The sequence below is a fragment of the Stenella coeruleoalba genome, assembly GCF_951394435.1.
Source record: "Stenella coeruleoalba genome assembly, chromosome: 3".
Classification (NCBI taxonomy): domain Eukaryota; kingdom Metazoa; phylum Chordata; class Mammalia; order Artiodactyla; family Delphinidae; genus Stenella; species Stenella coeruleoalba.
Window position 1 is genome coordinate 41,494,128 of NC_137148.1, and position 20,017 is coordinate 41,514,144.

At 44.1% G+C, this 20,017-nt stretch overlaps 1 protein-coding gene across 1 annotated transcript in view; it reads right to left on the minus strand.

Annotated features, from left to right (window-relative positions):
• Window positions 1-18,671, minus strand: part of ARL15 (ARF like GTPase 15) — a 427,003-nt gene extending 408,332 nt beyond the window's left edge. Inside the window, exon 1 of the mRNA XM_079916605.1 lies at window positions 18,519-18,671. Within this exon, the coding sequence (XP_079772731.1) occupies window positions 18,519-18,566 (48 nt within the window). The 5' untranslated portion in view covers window positions 18,567-18,671. The remainder of the gene's footprint in view (window positions 1-18,518) is intronic.
• Window positions 18,672-20,017: the final 1,346 nt, after the last annotated feature.

The following is a 20,017-nucleotide window of genomic DNA, read 5'->3' on the forward strand; positions in this document are numbered from 1 at the left end:
ATGGGGAAAATCATGTTACATTAAGAGAAATAGTACTGGTGAACAACATAGATGTACAATATTTCTATGTGAAATAAAACAGAGAGGAAAAGAATTTCAATCACCACAAGAGGTTTTCTACCTCTAACACAATGACTTGAAAAACAGAACCAGGCACATTCAGGGAACATTCAAAATGACGACGTTATCCAATAAATCAGCTCACTGCTCTGTCGTCTACAACAGGGGTCTCCAACCCTGCGGCCACCGTTAGGAAGCGGACCGCACAGCAGAAGGTGAGCCGCGGGCGAGTAAGCAAAGCCTCATCTGACGCTCTCCATCACTCGCATTACTGCCTGAAGTAGCTGGCTGCAGTGATATACTAAAACAAGCCCCTCGGGCTTCCCTGGTGGCGCAGTGGTTGAGAGTCCGCCTGCCGATGCAGGGGACACAGGTTCGTGCCCCGGTCCGGGAAGATCCCACATGCTGCGGAGCGACTAGGCCAGTGAGCCATGGCCGCTGAGCCTGCGCGTCCGGAGCCTGTGCTCCGCAGCGGGAGAGGCCACAACAGTGAGAGGCCCGCGTACCGCAAAAAAAACAAAAAACACAAGGCCCTCCATCCAGTCTCCCCTGGTTTCCTGAAGTTCCTTAGGCCATGATCTGAATGGATGTTTATCAGCATGCCTGTCAACCACACGACAAAACCTGTTAGAAATCAGGGGTCAGTGAGCCAGTCGTCAGCACGCACTACATACTGGCTCAGGTATCTACTCTGCAAGTAGCCAGTTATAGGTGCAGAACACGAACGCCAATATAAAGGCGTACAATGGTGCGGGCTTTCCAACTCGGATCTGAAAAGGGGAAAATCAAGGCCCGTTGCACGTAGTAGACGAGGAACATGGCCAGCAGGATGCAGTTGGGCCAGTGGTTGAGGCGCTCGGCCGGCGGGAGGGCAGCTCCTGCACCGCCTGACCCATCTGTGGAAAAACTGTCTTCCATGAAACCAGTCCCTGGTGCCAAAAAGGTTAGGGACCACTGGTCTACAACGTGCCGCCTCTCAGGAAACATTCGTAAGGGAAGAAGGGATAAAAGAGCTGGTCAATCACATGCTAGGAAAAAAGTTCTCACAAGCACAAACTTGACTCTCAAACTGTTTGATTCCAACAAAAGAGAAGTTGAAAGTTCCAAACGAGTGTAATTCTACAGTAGGACCTCAGAAAACTTGCCCACTTAGTTTAAAGTAAGTTGGCTCATTTGGCCAAACTTACGTAACAGCTGTAGGCAGAATTGGCCTGAAGAGATGCGGGCCACCCTCTGCCATGCCAGGACCTTTCACCCCTATAAATCAGAAAGAGCTGCCACTTAACCCATCAACAAGCAACTGCAATATCGTTAACCTAGTTACTCCGTGCTATGTTTATTAGGTGGAGGCAGAAAGATTTTTGAAAAGCTGGTATTGGAAAAATGAAGAATCAGAGTGAGAACATTTTGGTGACAACAGTACCACAAATCCTTGTTTTATAAAGAGAGTTCCAATTCAATAATGGCAAACACTTTTATCTTGCTCATGGTACTAGTCTCTCTACTGAATGCTTTATATATTTTAACTCAACTCTGAGTGGTAGGTACTATTATGCCCATTGCGCATATGAGGAAACAGGCACAGAGGCTGCACAGCAGGTAACTGACAGCTAGAATGCAAGTGCAGGGAGTCCGACTCCAAGGTCAGTGCCCTTAAATATTACTCTGTGCAGCCTCTCAGCCCAACCACTGACTTAGCAGCTATCTTGTGTACCTATGTCAGGCTCTGGGGACACAAAGAGGCCCACAACCCAGCCCTGCACTGTGAAACACTGTGCTTTGTCCGGTAACAGATAGGAACCAAGGCCTGAGGCAGGGCTGTAGCTGGCCCATTAGCACCTCTGTGCCAGTGCACAATGGGGACCTTGGCAAGCTGGGCAGGGGCTGGACTGCAGGTGTGCTTGCCCCCTTGGCCAGGCACCTCCGTGTGGTGTCCCGTGAGCTTAACTGTCTACGGCAGCCCCAGGAACAGCCCTGGAAGGAGCCTCAATTCAGTTCTGGCAGTGGAAGACTTGCAAGAGAGAAGGCTTAAATTAGAGTAGGAGGCAAAAGGTGAACTCTCCAACCAAAACTTATTTCTACAACACGACGCTTTGTGGTCACTTTAACTAGACAGAAGCCAGGCTCACACACGTCTCTGCAGCTTTATTAACAGTGCATCCGGATTACTATGCGATTGTTCTGGACATGTCACATGCAGGTTAGCTCACAGGCTGCCCTGACAAAACAGCCCTAAGCAGGCTGCCTTCACAGAACCAACTCCTGGTCCCAACAAGCTGCCTGTTACTAGCTTTCAGTCCAGTGGAAAGGTCTGGGCCGTCCTCGTCAGCTTCTGGACTCGGCAGCTTGAACCACCAGTTCTCTGCCCTGGGAGACTGGTGCCAGGGGCTTTGAGGGACCCAAACTCCAGGCACCCTCCAAGGAGATGCAGCCCGTGTGAGAGAGACAGATGTCCACAGTGCGTCCCTGGAGAGAGCCCCGTCCCCTCACTCACTGGGGACCAGGACTCCTTTGCAAGTACAACCACTCTTAGTGGAAAAGTAGGCTGAGGGTCTGAAGAATCAGGTACTTGAGCTGTGGGTTTACTTATCTGAACTAGGACTCCCTCCTTGCAACACAACCAACTTGGGCCTCCCTTCTCCCATCTCCTTGACCAGGGAGCTGCTAGATCAAATTATTCTGGGAAAACATCCGCCTGACTGCACCATCTTCCAGATCACGTTTACCCTTACCCCACGCTGCTCTGTGTCTCCTCTCCAGCAAGCCAGCCTCGCGCAAGTCCATTCCCTCCCCAGTCTCTCCACAGAGCCCTCTGCCCTGGGGTCGTGGTGGTACAGGTCCGGATGTGGTGTAGTTAGTACGCATTAATTATGCATATTGGTTAGGAGGGAGGGCTTTGAAGCAAGACTTCCTGGGTTCAAAGCCTGACTCTGCCACCTCCTAGCTGTATGTCCTTCAACAAGTTGCTTAATCTTTCCATGTCTCAGTTTTAACATCTGAAAAACAGAAATGATACACACCTCATAGGGTCCTTAGAAAGTGCCTGCCAATATAAACGCTGTGAAGGGGTTTTCGTTGTCGTTGCTACGATGACAGTAAGAGGGGGTGGCAGAGAAAGAGGTGCCAGGCACTGTTCTGAAATACATGTATTATTTTAGTTAATCCTCACAACAAACCCAAGAGGTAGTTAGTTACTCTTACTCACCCCACTTTACAGAGGAGGAAGGTGAGGCGTTGAGAAGTTAAGTAACTTTGCCAAAGCTAGAGTAGTAGAGCCAGGCAGGCAGTTCAGCCCAAAGCCTGCAGCACTCAACCGTGAAACAAACTCCTCTACACCCACAGAACTTCGTTAAATGCCCCCCCCCCCACCTTGCTCAGTCCCTCAAGGTCACCTTCGAGGATCTCCAGGGCATTCCTCCTCCCCCACTCCTTTCAAGACTCCGGGCAATGAGCTCTAACATCTAGCTCTGTGTGCCTCTCCTTGTCAAGGACATTGGCCGACCTTCCCTCTTTCACTGAGGATTTCTGAATCTGCCCCAGCCTTTTGCTCCAGCCCAAGTCCTGCCCTGGTCCTGCTGACTTCGCCAGCCACAAGGATGCTATACCCAGCACCTGCGCTGTATTTCCTCTTCTACGTCTTAAGCTCCCCATCCTTCCCGCAGCCACGCACCGCCACGCACTGGAGACTCCCCTCCGAGAGCCACTCTGCAATCTTAAATTCATACATCCTATTGTCCCCTACAATGAACTTTCTCTCCCTCCAGTTTTCTGAACAGTTACTCCAAATAACTCCAACACTCCCACCGTTCATCCGCATCAAGACCACCCATCCTCGCATCCTCTACTTTCTACTCACCCTTCCTTCCTTTCCACTAACTCAGAGCTCAAGACGGTCTATCACTTCAGCCATCCTCTTGCCAGTGTCCTAAATTCCTCTACCCCATTAACCACCCACTGACTCACCTTGGAAAAATCCCAACCTTTATCCATCTAACTGCCCACCTTCCTGAAACCAACACCCAAACAGCTGCAAAGTCTGTGTCCCTGGTCATCATGGCCCTCATTCTTCACTGTAGCTACTTCAGCTCAAACCCCTCCGCCACCATATTTCAGTCACACTCAGCAAGATGACCTCACACTCCACTTCATCGGCATTTAATCATCTCAAGTTCGGTCCCCTTTAGAAAGGAAAGCCGCCACTCAATGTCCCCTCCCCCCTCCAGTTCCAGCCCTGGCCTTCTTCTCGTTCGTGGTGAAATTTCTAGGCAGTCTCGACTGCAGCGGCATCATTTCCTCACTTCGCACCAGGCCTCTGAGAGCCTCTGGTCAAGGTCATCACTGACGCGAATCCAGTGAGCACCGTGCAGCCATTATCTTCCAGGATCTCTGGGCCACAGTTAACACAATTGGCCACTTCCTCCTCCTGGAAAGTCTCCCTTCTCAGCCCGCTCAGCAGGACACTCTCCAGGTTTTCTCCCAACCTTGCAGCTCTCTTTCCCTCTTGAGATTCCTTTCCTGTGGCTGATCCCACAAAAACTGCGTGCCTACTATGTGCCGGCCCTGGCCGAGGCACTGGGCATCCTCGGGTTCTCCCCTCCCCACTCAGCACAACCCTCCCTGGGCAAGCTCAGACGTGGACGTGACCTTGGCTTCAGTTACCATCTAAGTGGTTTAGGGTGGTCAGACGTTATCCAGACCTGGGTTCAGATTCTGGCTCCATCACATCACAGGCATAACACAATTTCTCTAAGCCTCAGTTTTCTAATCTCTAAAAGGATATTGAGTTGGCCAAAAAGTTCGTTCGGGTTTTTCTGTTACGTCATATGGAAAACCCGAACAAACTTTTTGGCCACCCCAATAGTAATAAATCATGCATGAAAAATATGTAGCACTATGCCTCCCACCTGATGATTTAATAATATAGTGTATATATATGGCGAGTAACAATATTGCTTTTAACTACTCATCCAAGGCTCACCTCTCAGCTCCCATCTACTTACACGAAATCTCAACTTGGACTTCCCACAAGCAGTGCAAACTCCAGACTCAAAGTCCTCATCTTCCCTCTCCATGTGCTATTCCTTCAAGTGTCACCTATCACAGTACACGACCCATTTAGCCTCCCTGATGCCTGTCGTGGTCCTAAAACATGCCCGTAAATCCTCTGGCTTCCTCCCACCAAGAGGTGGTGTCTGTCTCCTGCCCTTGGCCCGAAGCATGCCTTTGTGACTGCCTTGATAAACAAGTGCAGTACAAGTGATGCTGCATGACTGCTGAGGCCAGGTTAGAAAGACCAGCAGCTTCCACCAGTTTCTCTTGGTACATGCACTCTTTGAGCCTTCCAGCTGGATGTAAGCAACGCCGCTCCCCTGAGTCCTCATGCAGAAAGACTGCGCGAAGAGAGATGCCGCAGGAGTTCACACTTTTCCAGCCCCCAGATTTGCATGTTCCCAGCCCAGATGCCAGACCAGTGTATGAAGAAGCCTCGAGATGCCCCCAGCTGCCATCTGACGGTAACGTAATAAGGCATCCTGAGCAAGAACAATCTAGCTTATACTCAAAGAGACAAACAATAGCAAGATTTGGCAAAGATGTAGAGAAACTGGATCCCCATATACTGGCGGTGAGAATGTAAAATGATGTAGACACTTTGGAAAACAGGTTGGCAGTTTCTTAAAAAGTTAAGCCTAGAGTTACCATATGACCCAGCAATTCCACTCTAGGTATAACCCAAGAGAACTGAAAAGATATGTCCCCACAAAAACTTGCACATGAGCATTCATAGCAACATAATAGCCCAATAGTGGAAACAACCCAATGTCCATAAGTTGATAAATGGACCAGTAAAACATGGTACACCCATACAACAGAATATTATTAGGCAATAGAAGAAAATGAAGTACTGATATATATTAAAACATAGATGAATCTTAAAACATTTATGCTAAATGAAAGAAGTCAGATGCAAAAAGCTACATATTATATGATTCTCTTTATATGAAATGTAAATAAATGTCAGGATAGGCAAATCCATAGAGAGACACAAAGTAGATTAGTGATCGCCAGGGCCTAGGGAGAGGGCGACTGCTAGAGGGTACAGGAATTCTTTCTGGGGTGATAAAAACGTTCTGGAATTAGATGCGGTTGATGGTTGCACAACTTCATGAATATATTAAAAACCACTGAATTGTACAATTCAAAAGGGTGAGCTGTTATCTTGTAAATAACCCATAATGGAAAATAATCTAAAAAAAGAATAGATTTATATATATAACTGAATCACTTTGCTGTATACCTGAAACTAACATGATACTGCAAATCAACTATATTTCAATAAAATTTTTTTTAAAAGGGAAAAACAAGAACAGCCTAGCTGAACTCAATTTACCTCCAGATTCATGAGTAAAATACATGACCGTTATTAAGCCGCTGTTTTAAGGTACTCTGTTATTCAGGAATGGATAACCAGAATGATGCTCAAACCAAAATCCTGAAAATTATCCCTAAAATCCCCTTTGGTCTCATCTTCTACATCCAATGACAAAATCCTGGCAATTTGCAAAATGTTGCTTAAATCCACCTACTTTTCTGCATCCTTCCTGCCCCTACCTGGCTGTGAATACCATCATTTCATTCCTGAATCAGGACAGCATCTTCTTAACTGGTCTTCTTCCTCCAGTCTGGCTGCCCTTTCCAATCCTTCTCCACAGTGCAGCCAGATCTGACCATGTCACTCTAGGCAAACGTTAAAGTTTCCCACAATGTGACTGTAGAGGGACTCTGCAGCTCAAGTGTAGACACTGAGCCTGACTCTGCTCCAGCCACACTGAGCCCTTGGAGTTCCTTGAAGCGACGGAGTTACTCACCCCCAAGTCTCTACACAAGCTGTTCCTTCACCCTGGCTCTGGCCCTGCCTGTCACTTGGCCAACTCTACTCAGCTACAATGTTGCAGATTAAAAATGGCTCCTCTGAAAAGCTCTCCTTGGCCCTCAAGTCTAAGTTTCCCTTTCATATACTGCATTAGTAACCTTTATTTCCCTCTGAATAGAATATGCCACTCCAAAACATAACTGCTTACTTTTCATCTCTACAAGAGTATAAGTTCCTTGAGGGCAGGCCATTGTCTTATTCACTTGTATATCCCTAGTGCCCAGGACAGCACCAGAACCTAGAAGGCTTATAAAAAAAATTAGAGCTATTTGAGTGGATGAATGATAATTCTGTAAAGGCAAATGATCACTTTATGATCACTTAAAGAATTAGAAAGAATGGAAAAAAGAAGAAAGTTATTCCAAAAGGGATACAAGATGACTGAGAAAAATTTTGAAATAAAAGAAACATTTAGGATTATCTAATTAATCCCACCTTTTTATAGATGAAGAAATTTAAGACAATAACATTGACTGGTTTGCCCAAACCTCACACTTAGTTGTTTCAAAGCCAGGAATACAACCAGGTCAACCAACCTCCATAGTACCTCTTCAGCGTTTCAGGATTTTCAAATGAATCACACAACTCAATAATGTAGGAATTTCAGACTATGGCCAAGTAATTTCTCCAAATTAAAAAAATCTGCCTTATAATCCTCTTGTACTATATTGTTCTCATGCCTGAACACACGGATGTAGCTCTGGGCAACTTTACATTTCTTTAGCGTACACACTCATCAGAATAAGTAAAGAAGTGACAATGTAAAGACTTGGTGAGGATACGGAATAACTGGAACTCTTACACTACTGGTACAAGTCTAATTGGTACAACCACTTCGGGAAAAGTTTGGTGGTATTTAGTGAATCTAAACATATGTATGCCCTGTGAACCTGAAATTCTACTTGACCCAACAGAAATGAGTGCTTATTTCCACCAAAACCATGCACAAGAATGTCTGTAGCAGCTTTATTCCAAATATCCCCAAACTGGAAACAACCTAAACGCCCATCAACAACAGAATGGATAGATTAGTAATAGTATATTCATACAATATTGCATTGCAACTAAAAGGAACAAACTACTGATTCACTCAACATGGATGGATTACACAGGCATGCTGAAAGAAATCACACACAAAAGAATACAAAGCTGTGATTCCATTCATATTAAGTTCAAAATCAGGCAAAACCAATCTATGTCAATACTGCCTGGGAAGGAACATAGAGAGCCTTCTGGGGTATTAGAAAGGTTTTACATCTCCACCTGGGGTAGTTACAAGACACAGGTACATATAAATTCATCTAGCTGTACCTTTAAGGCTGTACACATTACTGTATGCAAATTACACTTCAATTAAAAAGAACACAACAATTTGGTGAATAAAAAATTTGATTAGGGCTTCTCTGGTGGCACAGCGGTTGAGAGTCCGCCTGCCGATACAGGGGACACGGGTTCGTGCCCCGGTCCAGGAGGATCCCACATGCCGCGGAGCGGCTGGGTCCGTGAGCCATGAGCGCTGAGCCTGCGCGTCCGGAGCCTGTGCTCCGCAACGGGAGAGGCCACAGCAGTGAGAGGCCCGCGTACCGCAAAAAAAAAAAAAAAAAAAAAAAAAAAAAAAAATTTGATTAGAAAAGAATAAGTGCACATTAGCTTTATGTAATACCTTATTTTCATGAAGTACAGTATAAACATTCTCATTCAACCCTTACAGCCCTATGTTAAAGTTTTTTTTGCAAATAAGATTCTCATTTACTAGTCATAATTACTATCTTTAAAAATACCTGAATCAGAGAAGAAAAGAGGAAATAAAAATTAAGTGATAGTAAAAATTAACTTTAACATTCTTTTTGGGACTAGAAGTCCTAATATGAGTAATTTGCAGAACAGACAAAAAAACATGTTTTATCCAAGGTCAAGGACAAATCTTTTGTGCCCAGCTCTTAAAATGTACAAGAAAGTATGTGCTCTGACGTAATGTTTAGTTACATTATTTCACAAAAATTGTACACTGCCATTTCTGGAGAGTATAAAAATCCCCACGGTGTCACTGAAAGGCAGGGGGGCTGGGGGAGGGCAGAATCCAAGACATACACAAGGAGAAAGAGACAGACTCGTTTTATCTATACTTGCCCCCCTTCTGTTAATGCCATTATATTGAGTCATATGGACTCCTACACCAATCGGTACAGAAATTATAACGCGATTTTTTTTTAAACACACTTAATAATCAATAGTCATCACAGAGGCTCTGATGCTATCTGAATTTTTCAAATGAGGAAATTGTAGTTTGGATTAATTTGTCTTAGACCAGGTTCCCAGTATTTGGGGTTTTAGAAATAAGTACATTCTAAATATATACATACATACAAACCTGAGGATGGATAAGGATTGTCATCTTTTTATTCTAACAGGTAATAACATTTTGAGAGCGAGAGAGAGAGAGATATACTATCGTTCACTATCATCAGAATAGACAGCATATTCTAATATCTACACAAAGTTGGAAAGATATAATCTCATATTTTTAAGACTATAAAATAAATGTACAATGACTTTGTAACACTCTGACTTTCCCTTTTTGCTATGGACCGACATTTGGAAAACAACTCGTATTACTCAGGTAATAGGTGGAATATCTAGGAATCAAATACAGGACTTCAAACTTTTTCTTCTCTATCACAAAATAAAACACATACATATTAAGATTACGGATGTGTTACCAACCCTCATAATAACTGAGGCAGCTGGGATTACTCAATTTCTCCTGACCCTCAGTTTCATCAACCATAAAACAAGAATACAAGTTCCTACACCTCTCAGAGGGTCGCTGAAAAGACCAAACAAATGGTGAATGTATATTAAGTACTTCCTGCCGAATCTAGGACAGAGTAAATTCTCAATCAATATTAATTATCATCATTATCACCGTCTTTACTATTACATAACTTTAACTTAACAAACAGCAGCTGATTATATCCAGGCACGGTTTATTAACTTATTTAATCCATAAGTCAAAGCTTTAAGATGCAGGTACCTTTTGACCCTGCATAAAATCTACTAGAACATGATCATAAAAATACTCCACAGGATTAGAAACACTGCATGTAATAATCTCCCTTTTTGAGACGCACCATGTACATTTGCATAGTAAAGGCTGTACAATAAAGAAACTTGAACTTTGTTTGACCCAGTTTCCAAACTTCCTTGGCATTGAAACCTCTTTTTGAAACCATAGAACAATACACTATCACAAAAAATCCAAGAGTTTATATTGAATGTCCACTGCAGCATTATTTATAACAAAACATTAACAAAATAAAACAAAAATTTAAACAAACATAAAATATTCAATTAAAAGGTGATGTAGTTAAGAGAATTATGGTTTACGGGTATAATGCAGAAAATTAATGTTGCAGAAGAGAAACTGAAACATAAGTGTAAAAAGCAAGTTATAAAACTATATCTTCATTATAATTCAGGATTGAAAAAATATTAATCGGATCTCTGTGGCTTGCTTCGATTACAGATATACATTTTTTCCATTGTGCTTGGCTGTGTTTTCCAAATTTCCTCACTAAGCTTTTACTTTAATAATAAATATATTACCAAAATAATCTCATTTCTTACACAGGCAAGAATATATATGTACATGTGTTAATATGATTACAAAATGACTGCTCTAAACTGTAAAACAAACTGAATCATAAAAGACAGATATTCACATAAAATTTCATTAAACAATTTATATGATTCATCGTGTGGTACTAAAAACAAGTAAACACACACACGCAAAATCATGCCTCAAAACCAACACCTATTCTTTTCTTTGAGCTTCTCACAAAATCCAAACAAGATCTCTACATATAAAACCAGAAATGGTAATATCCAAACTAGAACTATAAAACAAATATCTACAGACACATACAATAACATTTGTTAACCTTAAAAACATTAGAGAAATTAAACAGGTTTCAAGAAGATAAGGATGGTCTGCTACAACTCCTTTAAAATTAACACACACAGAACAATACTATATATTGTCTATGCATACATGCAAATATAATAAAAATGCAGAAACACACAATGAGAATGATACCCACTAGCTTTGGGATAGTTGTCACCACTGAGAAGGACAGAGGAAGAAAGCAGGGGAGAGCAGAAGGCTTTCGCCTTAAAGTTTCTTTCTTTTTTTTTTTAAAGAACACCAGAGTTTTGAAGTTAAAATGGCAAAATGCTAACAACTTCAATCAGGGAGGTAGGTACACAGAAATGTGTTTTCTTATTTTCTGTACTTTTTCTAAATACTTGCATTTATTAAAAATAAAACTTTGAAAGAACTGTATTTTGCTTTAGCTCCTGACTCCAGGTGCAGATTGATTAGGAACAGGTGTAGGCGTTCTGCGCCTCAATCAGTGGTCCTGGGATGGCTCCAGACTGTCATCTGCTTCCTCCAGAGAGGCCAGAGAAGCAGCTATCTTGTTGAAAAAAGAACCCCCAGGAATCCTTCTGGGGGAGACATGGCCCCAGTTGCTAGGATCTAAGTCCTCAACCCTGAGAGAGGCAATCCAGAAGTCAGAACAATTCCCAGCAACGCTAGGTACAAAGGAACCTGATAAATGAGATGGTCCTGCAAATCCAACTTTTAGTTCCTATTTAGTTACTCTTAAAATCATGTGCTTTTGGCTGTGAGTCAAAGAGCAGAATGCCAATGCCAATGCTTATGCACGGGGTGAAGGAGACAGTGGGTAAACAAGCGAAAGCAAAATCAGTGAGCAAACTCTCACCTTAAGGTACAAACACATGTACTTCCCCAGCTGAAGTGGGGCTGTCTGAGTTCCCAGGAGGACTTCTCCCAGGTGACAGCAGCAATCAAGCTACCTCTCAATTTCCAGCCCTGTGCCCGAAACATGGCCCCACTCACTCATCCTCTCAACAACTATTAATTATTGCTAGGTTGGCAGTACTGAACCATGCTTACATGCATGGGCTTGGAATCCACCAAGCTAGGCTCGTAGCCTTGCCCTGACACTCCACTGGTTACGTGATCCCGGCCATTACTCCACCTCACAAAGCCTTAAGCTCCCTCTTTTCTAAGTCAGTATGTCTTGCGCCTAAGTCAGCAGTATCTGGTTAACAGGACTGTTGGGAGGATTAAATTGGGTGATGCAAGTGAAACACTTTGCACAGTACTTGGTACATAGTTCCTTATTTACCGGGCTCCAGACTTAATTCTGGTGATAAAAGGATGATCAAGATAGTCAGGGACCCTGTACTGATACATGTTACAGATTCAGCGATGAAAACGTTCGCAAAGCGCCCAAAATTGAGAGTTTCAAGATGGTAACCACAGAGTATTAAGCCAAGCATGGGGGCCCTTCTAAGCCACACGCCCACGAAGCCAGCCCTGCCGGAAGTAAATGTGCTCAAACGCTTTGCTGATACTCAGAAATGAGGGTCAACAAGAACTGGGCTTCTTAGATTCAACCACACCCCAGAAGCATTTAGGGAGATGCCTGGGCAGAGCACAGCATAACTGAGGGACTGCAGGCTCCAAAATAAAAGCCCATCATTAACTCAATTTGTGAGAAGTATCAGCATTTGTTAACTAAAATGCAGTTACCAGACATTCCCTAAACATCTTTTCTTCCTTCTAGTCTACCTCAAAAACAAACGCTTTGGAATTCATGTCATCAGGAGACTTTGCCCAGCTGAAATCCATAAGCAAAAGGCTACTTGGGGCCTAGTGTCTGCTGGGCACAGACCCACTTCCCATCAGCCCTTGGTTAAGGAGCAGAGCAGACTTCAAATAAACTGCCAAATAGATTCTGAGTCTCAGGGATTTCTGAGTCTTCAAGAGATGACTGGGGCTTGTGGCCCTGAAGGTGCCCTTGAAGTGACACTAGGGGGCAGAGTACCAGGGTGCCTGGAAACCCATTTGTGGTTACTTGATGAAACACTGGATGGTGAAGGCCACCTCAGTGCCCAGAGTCAGGACGTTACAGGGTGGGAGGCTCAGGACACAACACAGTTCTCTTTCTATCCGGCCTTCTTCTTAACAGTCATGTAGCGGAGCCAAGTCCTCGAGCGCGTGGGAACATCAGTCAGCCTGCTCCTGGCACCTGATTTCTTGACTCAAGAAGCAGCATGGTATTTACATGAAATACACTGTAAAAATTTCAACTGCATTCCAACAGCTTTAACACCAAGCTGGAAGGAATGCAGTGAAGAGGGAGGGCTCTGGGGCCACAATCCCAGCTTATTACTTGTTAGCTGTGTGAACTTGGTGAAATTACACAACCTCTCTGAGCCTTGGTTTAATGCATTACACGTGGAAAGCACTTACATTATCTGGCACCACAGCAAATGCTCAATAAATGTTAACTGATCTTACCCTCATAACTCCTATGCTTAATTCCCTCACCCCCCAGCATGCCTACAAGCACCTGGCTTAGGCGTCCTTCAGAATGCAAGCTCCCAGAGGGCAGGGGAATTGTTCTACAAGCCTGGAACAATAGAAGGTCGAGAACCAGAACTACTGTTTTATATCGCAGTTCCTGCTTCATCGTCTGGATATTTTTAAAACTTTTTTGATAAGAGAACTGTTTATTGTGCTCCCATTATTTTTATCTTATGATTTGTTAATAAAAGAACATCTACGGGGCTTCCATGGTGGCGCAGTGGTCGAGAGTCCGCCTGCCGATGCAGGGGACACGGGTTCGTGCCCCGGTTCGGGAAGATCCCACATCCCGCGGAACGGCTGGGCCCGTGAGCCATGGCCGCTGGGCCTGCGCGTCTGAAGCCTGTGCTCTGCAACGGGAGAGGCCATAGCAGTGAGAGGCCCACGTACCGCAAAAAAAAAAAAAAAAAAAAAGAGGCTTATGTCATTATGTTACACATAGTCAGAACATACAAGTTATAATGATCACAGTCATTCATGGTCGAAAACAGCACACTTTTAAGACAACAGAACATCAGATGAAGTCACAACTGTGCCTTCACTCCTCGTTTTGAATGGGCTCACTTACAACTTAGTAGAGCCTGAGAGCTCTGCGTACATCAAGAGTTTCTGTTCTTGGTTGGTTGATTCCTTGGTTTGTATCCTGCAAATGGGGATGGATTTGTGCTGATCCACCCACCTTCTCTCACCTGATCTTCCCCATTGACACAAATTTTTATAATGGCAGGTATAGCCTGTGACCAAGAAACTAGACCACATTCATCAACCTATACTAGGAAGAAAACTAGAACCCTGGCCTTATTATATCCCAAACCCAATACAGACACGCAATGATCATTATCTGACAATTAGCATCCAAGACTAATGAAGCACTTTTAGTTGTCACATTTTCAGGCCTAGCTTTGCATTTTAGTTCACAGTGAAACAAAGAAAAACACATGAGAGAGAAACCTACCAGCAACCCAAGCAGCAGAGAGAAACCTACCAGCCAGCCAAGGAGCACATCAGAGGCAGCCTCCTCCCCCTGTGTCTACCCAACTGTCCTGCCACAGGTTCCTGTAGAGCCACCTGCCTGCCAGCCCTACAGCCAAGGGGATCCCAGTTGGGGGCTCATCAGCTCTGACTTTCAGGGTCATGCACAAAGCAGGGGTCCCATAAATATTTGTTAAATGGATTAAAGAAAATATCCGAAGGTGGCTTTTATTTTTATAGGTATTAAACAATCCTCAAGAGAGTCTTGTGACTTCCTGCTTGCTGATGACACTCTAAATCTTTCCATATCCTGAGACTAATTTAAAAGGTAGTCCAGGGACTTCCCTGGCGGTCCAGTGGTTAAGACGTCACCTTCCAAAGCAGGGGGTACGGGTTTGATCCCTGGGAGGGGAGCTAAGATCCCACGTGCCTTGGGGCCAAAAAACCAAAACATAAAACGGAAGCGATATTGTAACAAATTCAATAAAGACTTTAAAAATGGTCCACATCAAAAAAAAAACCTTAAACAAAATAAAATAAAAATTAAAAGGTAGCCCATTATTTACCACTGAACGGTAACAGTCATTCCACAGGAGGTGTAAGAATAATATCAGCAACTTAACCACATTATATTGACATTCTACATCTGAAAAGCAACGTGCTGTGTATAAATCACTTTCCTTCCATTGTCTCATGTAATCATCAACGGCACTACACAAAGCATGAGAAATTTTATTGCTGTTATTTTGATGGCAGAAGGGGGGGAAAGGTAAAATCCAGGCCAATGAACATGAATCGGTACACAAAGAATATTAAACCGAAAGGAATCCAGAAGTTGATCTTATCCAACTTTCCAGGAAAACATGGTAGACACGTTTTTCATTATAACTTGACTATTTTCTCCTACCATATTCAAAAAGCTCCACACGTTGTCTTACTAATTCTACCTGTAAGAAGAGAGACAGAAAGAAAGATGCTGGTACTGCCCTTTGAACAGCAGCAGAATCTTTACCTACAGACCTGACAGGTGTGCACATGGCCTTTAAAGCCCATCCTGAAATTGGGAAAAAGGTATGTGGCCTGCCAAGTAGATTCCCTCGTCAACCGGAAAACCAAGATTTTTTATATTAAATGGCCACCCAGCCTAAACAAATAATATCTTGATCATCTTAAAGTTAAGAGTAAAAGATACATTTTGCATTCCCCAGAGCAAAACACCTAATCCAAACAGATTTTATCTTGTCTTACTTTAGAAGCTGGAAAAGAAGAATTGTCCCTTCGGTCTCATATTCATTCAACTCAACAAATAAAGATTGGACACAGGGCGATACATATAATTATTTAGGATAAGCAAGTTACCATTATTTCCCTAAACTGAAATCAATGAAAACCCTATCCACCTTATTTGTCCCCTCTAATTGAGAGCACTTCTTTTAAGTTAAAAAATCAACAGCAGCCTCTAAGATCAGAGAGCTTCATCAATTGTTTTAATAACCACAATCTTAATGAAAGCTGTTAAAAACAGCACATCTACGTTTCTCTCATTTCTCTTCCTCTCCTCCAAATGAAAAAGGTTAAATGATGACATCCAGCCTAAAGAACAATGCATACACACACACAGCTCCCTCTTCCAGCTTCCAACAGCAGCAATAAGAAAGTCAAACACCGATTAAAAAGAAAAAAAAGAAAAGATGGCACACAAATTATTCCTGTCAAGTGATACACAGGGTACTTACTCTAGTCCACAAGCTCAACAAAAGCTGAAGAGTTAAACTCTCGGAATGAAAGGAGCATATTTTCTCTGGAAAGTAGGTAAAAGGACTTGGGAACTGATTTTTAAAATAAGATCCCAGACAGAGTCAATGAAATTGATTTTCATTTTTTAGAAACTAGTTTTTAATAAACACCATATAAACATTATGTACGAGCAAATGAATCCGTCTGAAAGGCAAGAAGAAAGGAATGGTGTGTGGAACATCATTTTCTCTGAGAGCTGATAAGCAAAACGTAAACACAGAAGACCACCTGAGGAGGGTTTCTTCTTTTAATGTTTAAGGATTTCCTTAAGTCTTTTCACAGCGGATATTTGGCACACTCATAAGAACGGACTTATTTCCTTTAAGAGTTTTTTTCTCACCGCCAGTGATGAGCCAAGTGATTTTTATGGGGCTGTTTCACTGCACTTGTGGATTTTTTAAAAAGCATAGATAAGGTGACAAAATAATGATTTTTCAAAAACAGGGTGTATGGGGGCATGGCAGGTACAACAAAAAGGCCATGTCGAACTTGGGGCCCATTGATTCTGACACAAAACTGTTAGGAAACTGACAAAGAAATAATCTGCTTTTAAGGTAATCTAGAGCCCCACAAACATTCCTCCACCCACCCTTAGACTCTCCATCAGTAAATTAACCTGAGTAATTAAACAGTCTTCCAATTTTTTTCCCCATGCAATTTGCAAATTTAAAACTCACCCAGTAAATAAAATAATAAAATACCAGAACAACTTGAGTTCCTTTTTAGAAACTACTTAAGAATCGAAAATTAGCTTTCAATAATATAGGTAAGGGCAGCCCCTTCCAATTAGGTAATTATCCTCAACTTTGGCTTTAATTCAGGCAGACTGCAAGACAAAGCCATGGTACTGTACTTGATAAGACAAGCTACAAAATAATCAGTTATTTAATTCAGAAAATAATCTTTAAGAAACATCCAACAACTCTCTTAACCTACATGGCACTTTGTATTTTAAAGAACCTCCTAATCAGATAACCCCCTTCACAGGCTCCCGTTATGGGCAGATAATGTCCCTTTATCACAAAGACAGAGGAAGTTACTGACATCAACAAATGAACCAAACAGAATTTGAACTCAGAATTTTTGACTCCCCTCGATTCACAAGGTCATGCATTAACTGCAGTAACCACCCCTCCCCACAAGACCACCAAACCAGGAACCTTCAGGGGAAATAAGCCCAAATACAAAATAACATTACAAAACCAGTCCTCGTCCAGCGTTTCTTGACTAGGAAAGCATTCACAGTCTTTCTTAGTACAGAATTAAGTGTAATTCCTAGAAGGCACTGGCAAATCTCTGCCAAGCCAATCTGCAGAGAGAAACCAACTGCCTGTGTTCAACAAGACGAAGGGACGGTCAATGTTTTTTAACCATCTACTTCAACTCTGCATTGCAATAGCGGTTCCAGCTAACAAGGTAAACCTGGTCATTGTTTAGGATCGAACACAGCCAGGGTCAATGAGGATCCCCGTGAACACAAACATGCAGCTGTGGGGAAATAATTTCTGGAACAATACATGGTTCTTGCATAATTACACACACACACACACAAAACAAGTGCTTTTTAAAGTAATGTTCAGTCCCAGCATTGTGCTGACACTTTTCCCACCTAAACTTCTCAGCGTAAGCCTGGCCTAAAAAAGCACAGGTGGGATCCAGTTCGTGCACAGGGTAAAAGCGGCGTGCATCCAAGGCAGGAACGGTGAGGCAATGCCTGCCCCTACCCAGCCCCTTCTACCCAGGCTGCGATGTAGATTAGTCCCGTCTACTTTATGGTAATGTGCTTTTAAAACCTCGCGGCGACCGAGGTCATAGCTTTAGAGATCTAATAACAACCAAATGACCGGACCTGCCGGGCACTTAGTAAGCCATTCTGGTTATGGCTCTTTAATTGTACCTGGAGTTCTGCTAAAGGGAGAGGGGGAAACTCCTGCTTCGCGGGAAAGAAAAGTCCTCTGCGGGAGCGCAGAAGGAAGCAAGGAACCCGAACGCGGGCGGGGACGCCCAGCCGCCGCGGCCCCATCTCTCCGGGAGCGCCCGCGCGCCCCTCGCCCCACAGCACATCTGACCCGGGCCGCACCTTTACCTGTCAGCTCCACCACCCCCTCGGAGCTGCGGCCCCGCCGTCTCAGCTGCCGCCCCTCCGAGTCCCGGCACAGCTCTAGAGCTTGCTGCGGGAGAAAGAACCCCAAAGGCATCCCATCCCAAAGAAAGAAAGCAAAAAGGCTCTTCCTCCAGGCGGAGGGACGTCGGGCACGTCGGGGTCCGAGAGGCGACACGACACCCCTGCCCCGCACCTACCAGATAATCCATGTACAGAAACGCCTCAGTTATCCGGAGATCAGACATCCGGCAGCCTAGAGCATCCGGAACGGCTCCGAACCCGGAAAAAAAAAAGCAGCGTCTCCGGCTGCGAGCGAACAGCCCCTGAAAAAGCCAGCAACAACGAAAATAGCCGAGAGCAGCCGAGGAGCCGAAGATTACACAAGGGGCGCGGCGATTGGCCGGATGGGCGGGCAGAAGGAAAAGAGAGCGCTCATTGGCTGTAGCGCCTATAAAAGGCAGGCCGCTGCGGGTGGCTGGGGAGAAACGCGGGAGCTGTTGGGCTGCCGATTCCTGTCAGGAGGGCTGAGGGGGCGGGGGCTAGGGCGGCGCGGGCGGAAGAGCGCGAGGGGAAAAGCGGAAAATCAGCTGGTGCTGTTGCCGCCCGAATTCTGTGTGCCTCCGTGGTCTCCAAGTTGGGTAAATCGGAACCGAGCTGTGCAGCAGTGCGAGAGAGCCTTAGTGTTTCCTCCCATCACCCAGTAGGAAGCTCGCACTGAAACGTGGGAGGCGTAGTAGCCACAGATACTTGATGCCGTTCTCCGGAGCGATTTCCTGAAGGCCCTGTAGGGCAGGGATGGTTGGAATGTGTAAGAGGGTACTCTGAACAAGCAAGCATGTGACTCGGGGGTGGCCCCTCCCCTCCTTCAGGATGTGAAGCAAAGGCGGACAGCTCCAGCCTGATGTCCCTGGGGGTATACAGAAGCCAGGCGGGTCAGAGGTAACCCAGGAGAGTCCCTTTTAACAAGACGCTAGATTGCCCCAGAAGAAGCCACTCTCCACCGATGTGAAAGGGAAAAAAAAGTTGAGGGACCCTGCATAAGTCGGTTGTAGACTTGAGACTCTCAGGAAGCATCAGCTGGTCAGTTCTTTGTGTCCTACACTGTGCACAAATCTATTGCCCCTGAAGAAAATGAGCCATACAGTAAGCGATCTGAAAAGACCCGAGTAATACTGTTTGTGACCCGATGTCATCATAAAAATTAAAGGTATCTATAAGCAGGTGCACTTGAGATGTGTATTTCCTGGTAAATAATGTGGAAATTAGCGTTGGGGTTTCAATATTGCATTTGGCTGAGAGCGAAAAAGCCTGGATCGGACAAGAATCAGGATAAGATCACCCAAGCCTCTAGTTTTTGAAGATTTAGGCTATGAACAACTAGCAATGCCAGACACACCTGTCTTATCAGGCTCAGGTGACTGAAGTGTGCTTGCCCACCCCTCAGCGTTTGAGGAGGATGAGGGATTGCTCTCACCGGTGTTAATAATTAAGGCTTCCATACAATAACCTTTCAAGAGTCAAACTTCATCAACTATCTTTCTGAAGAGGCTGCCTGCCTGTATAAATGTTGTTTTAGGGGTTGAATTTTTATTTTCCCCCAATTTAGCACCTTCCTCTTTTGTATCTTCAGGAACAAATTTCCATAAAATAAGCCTACCTGGGGCTGCCAAAACAGTTCTGTGAGACAACAATGGAA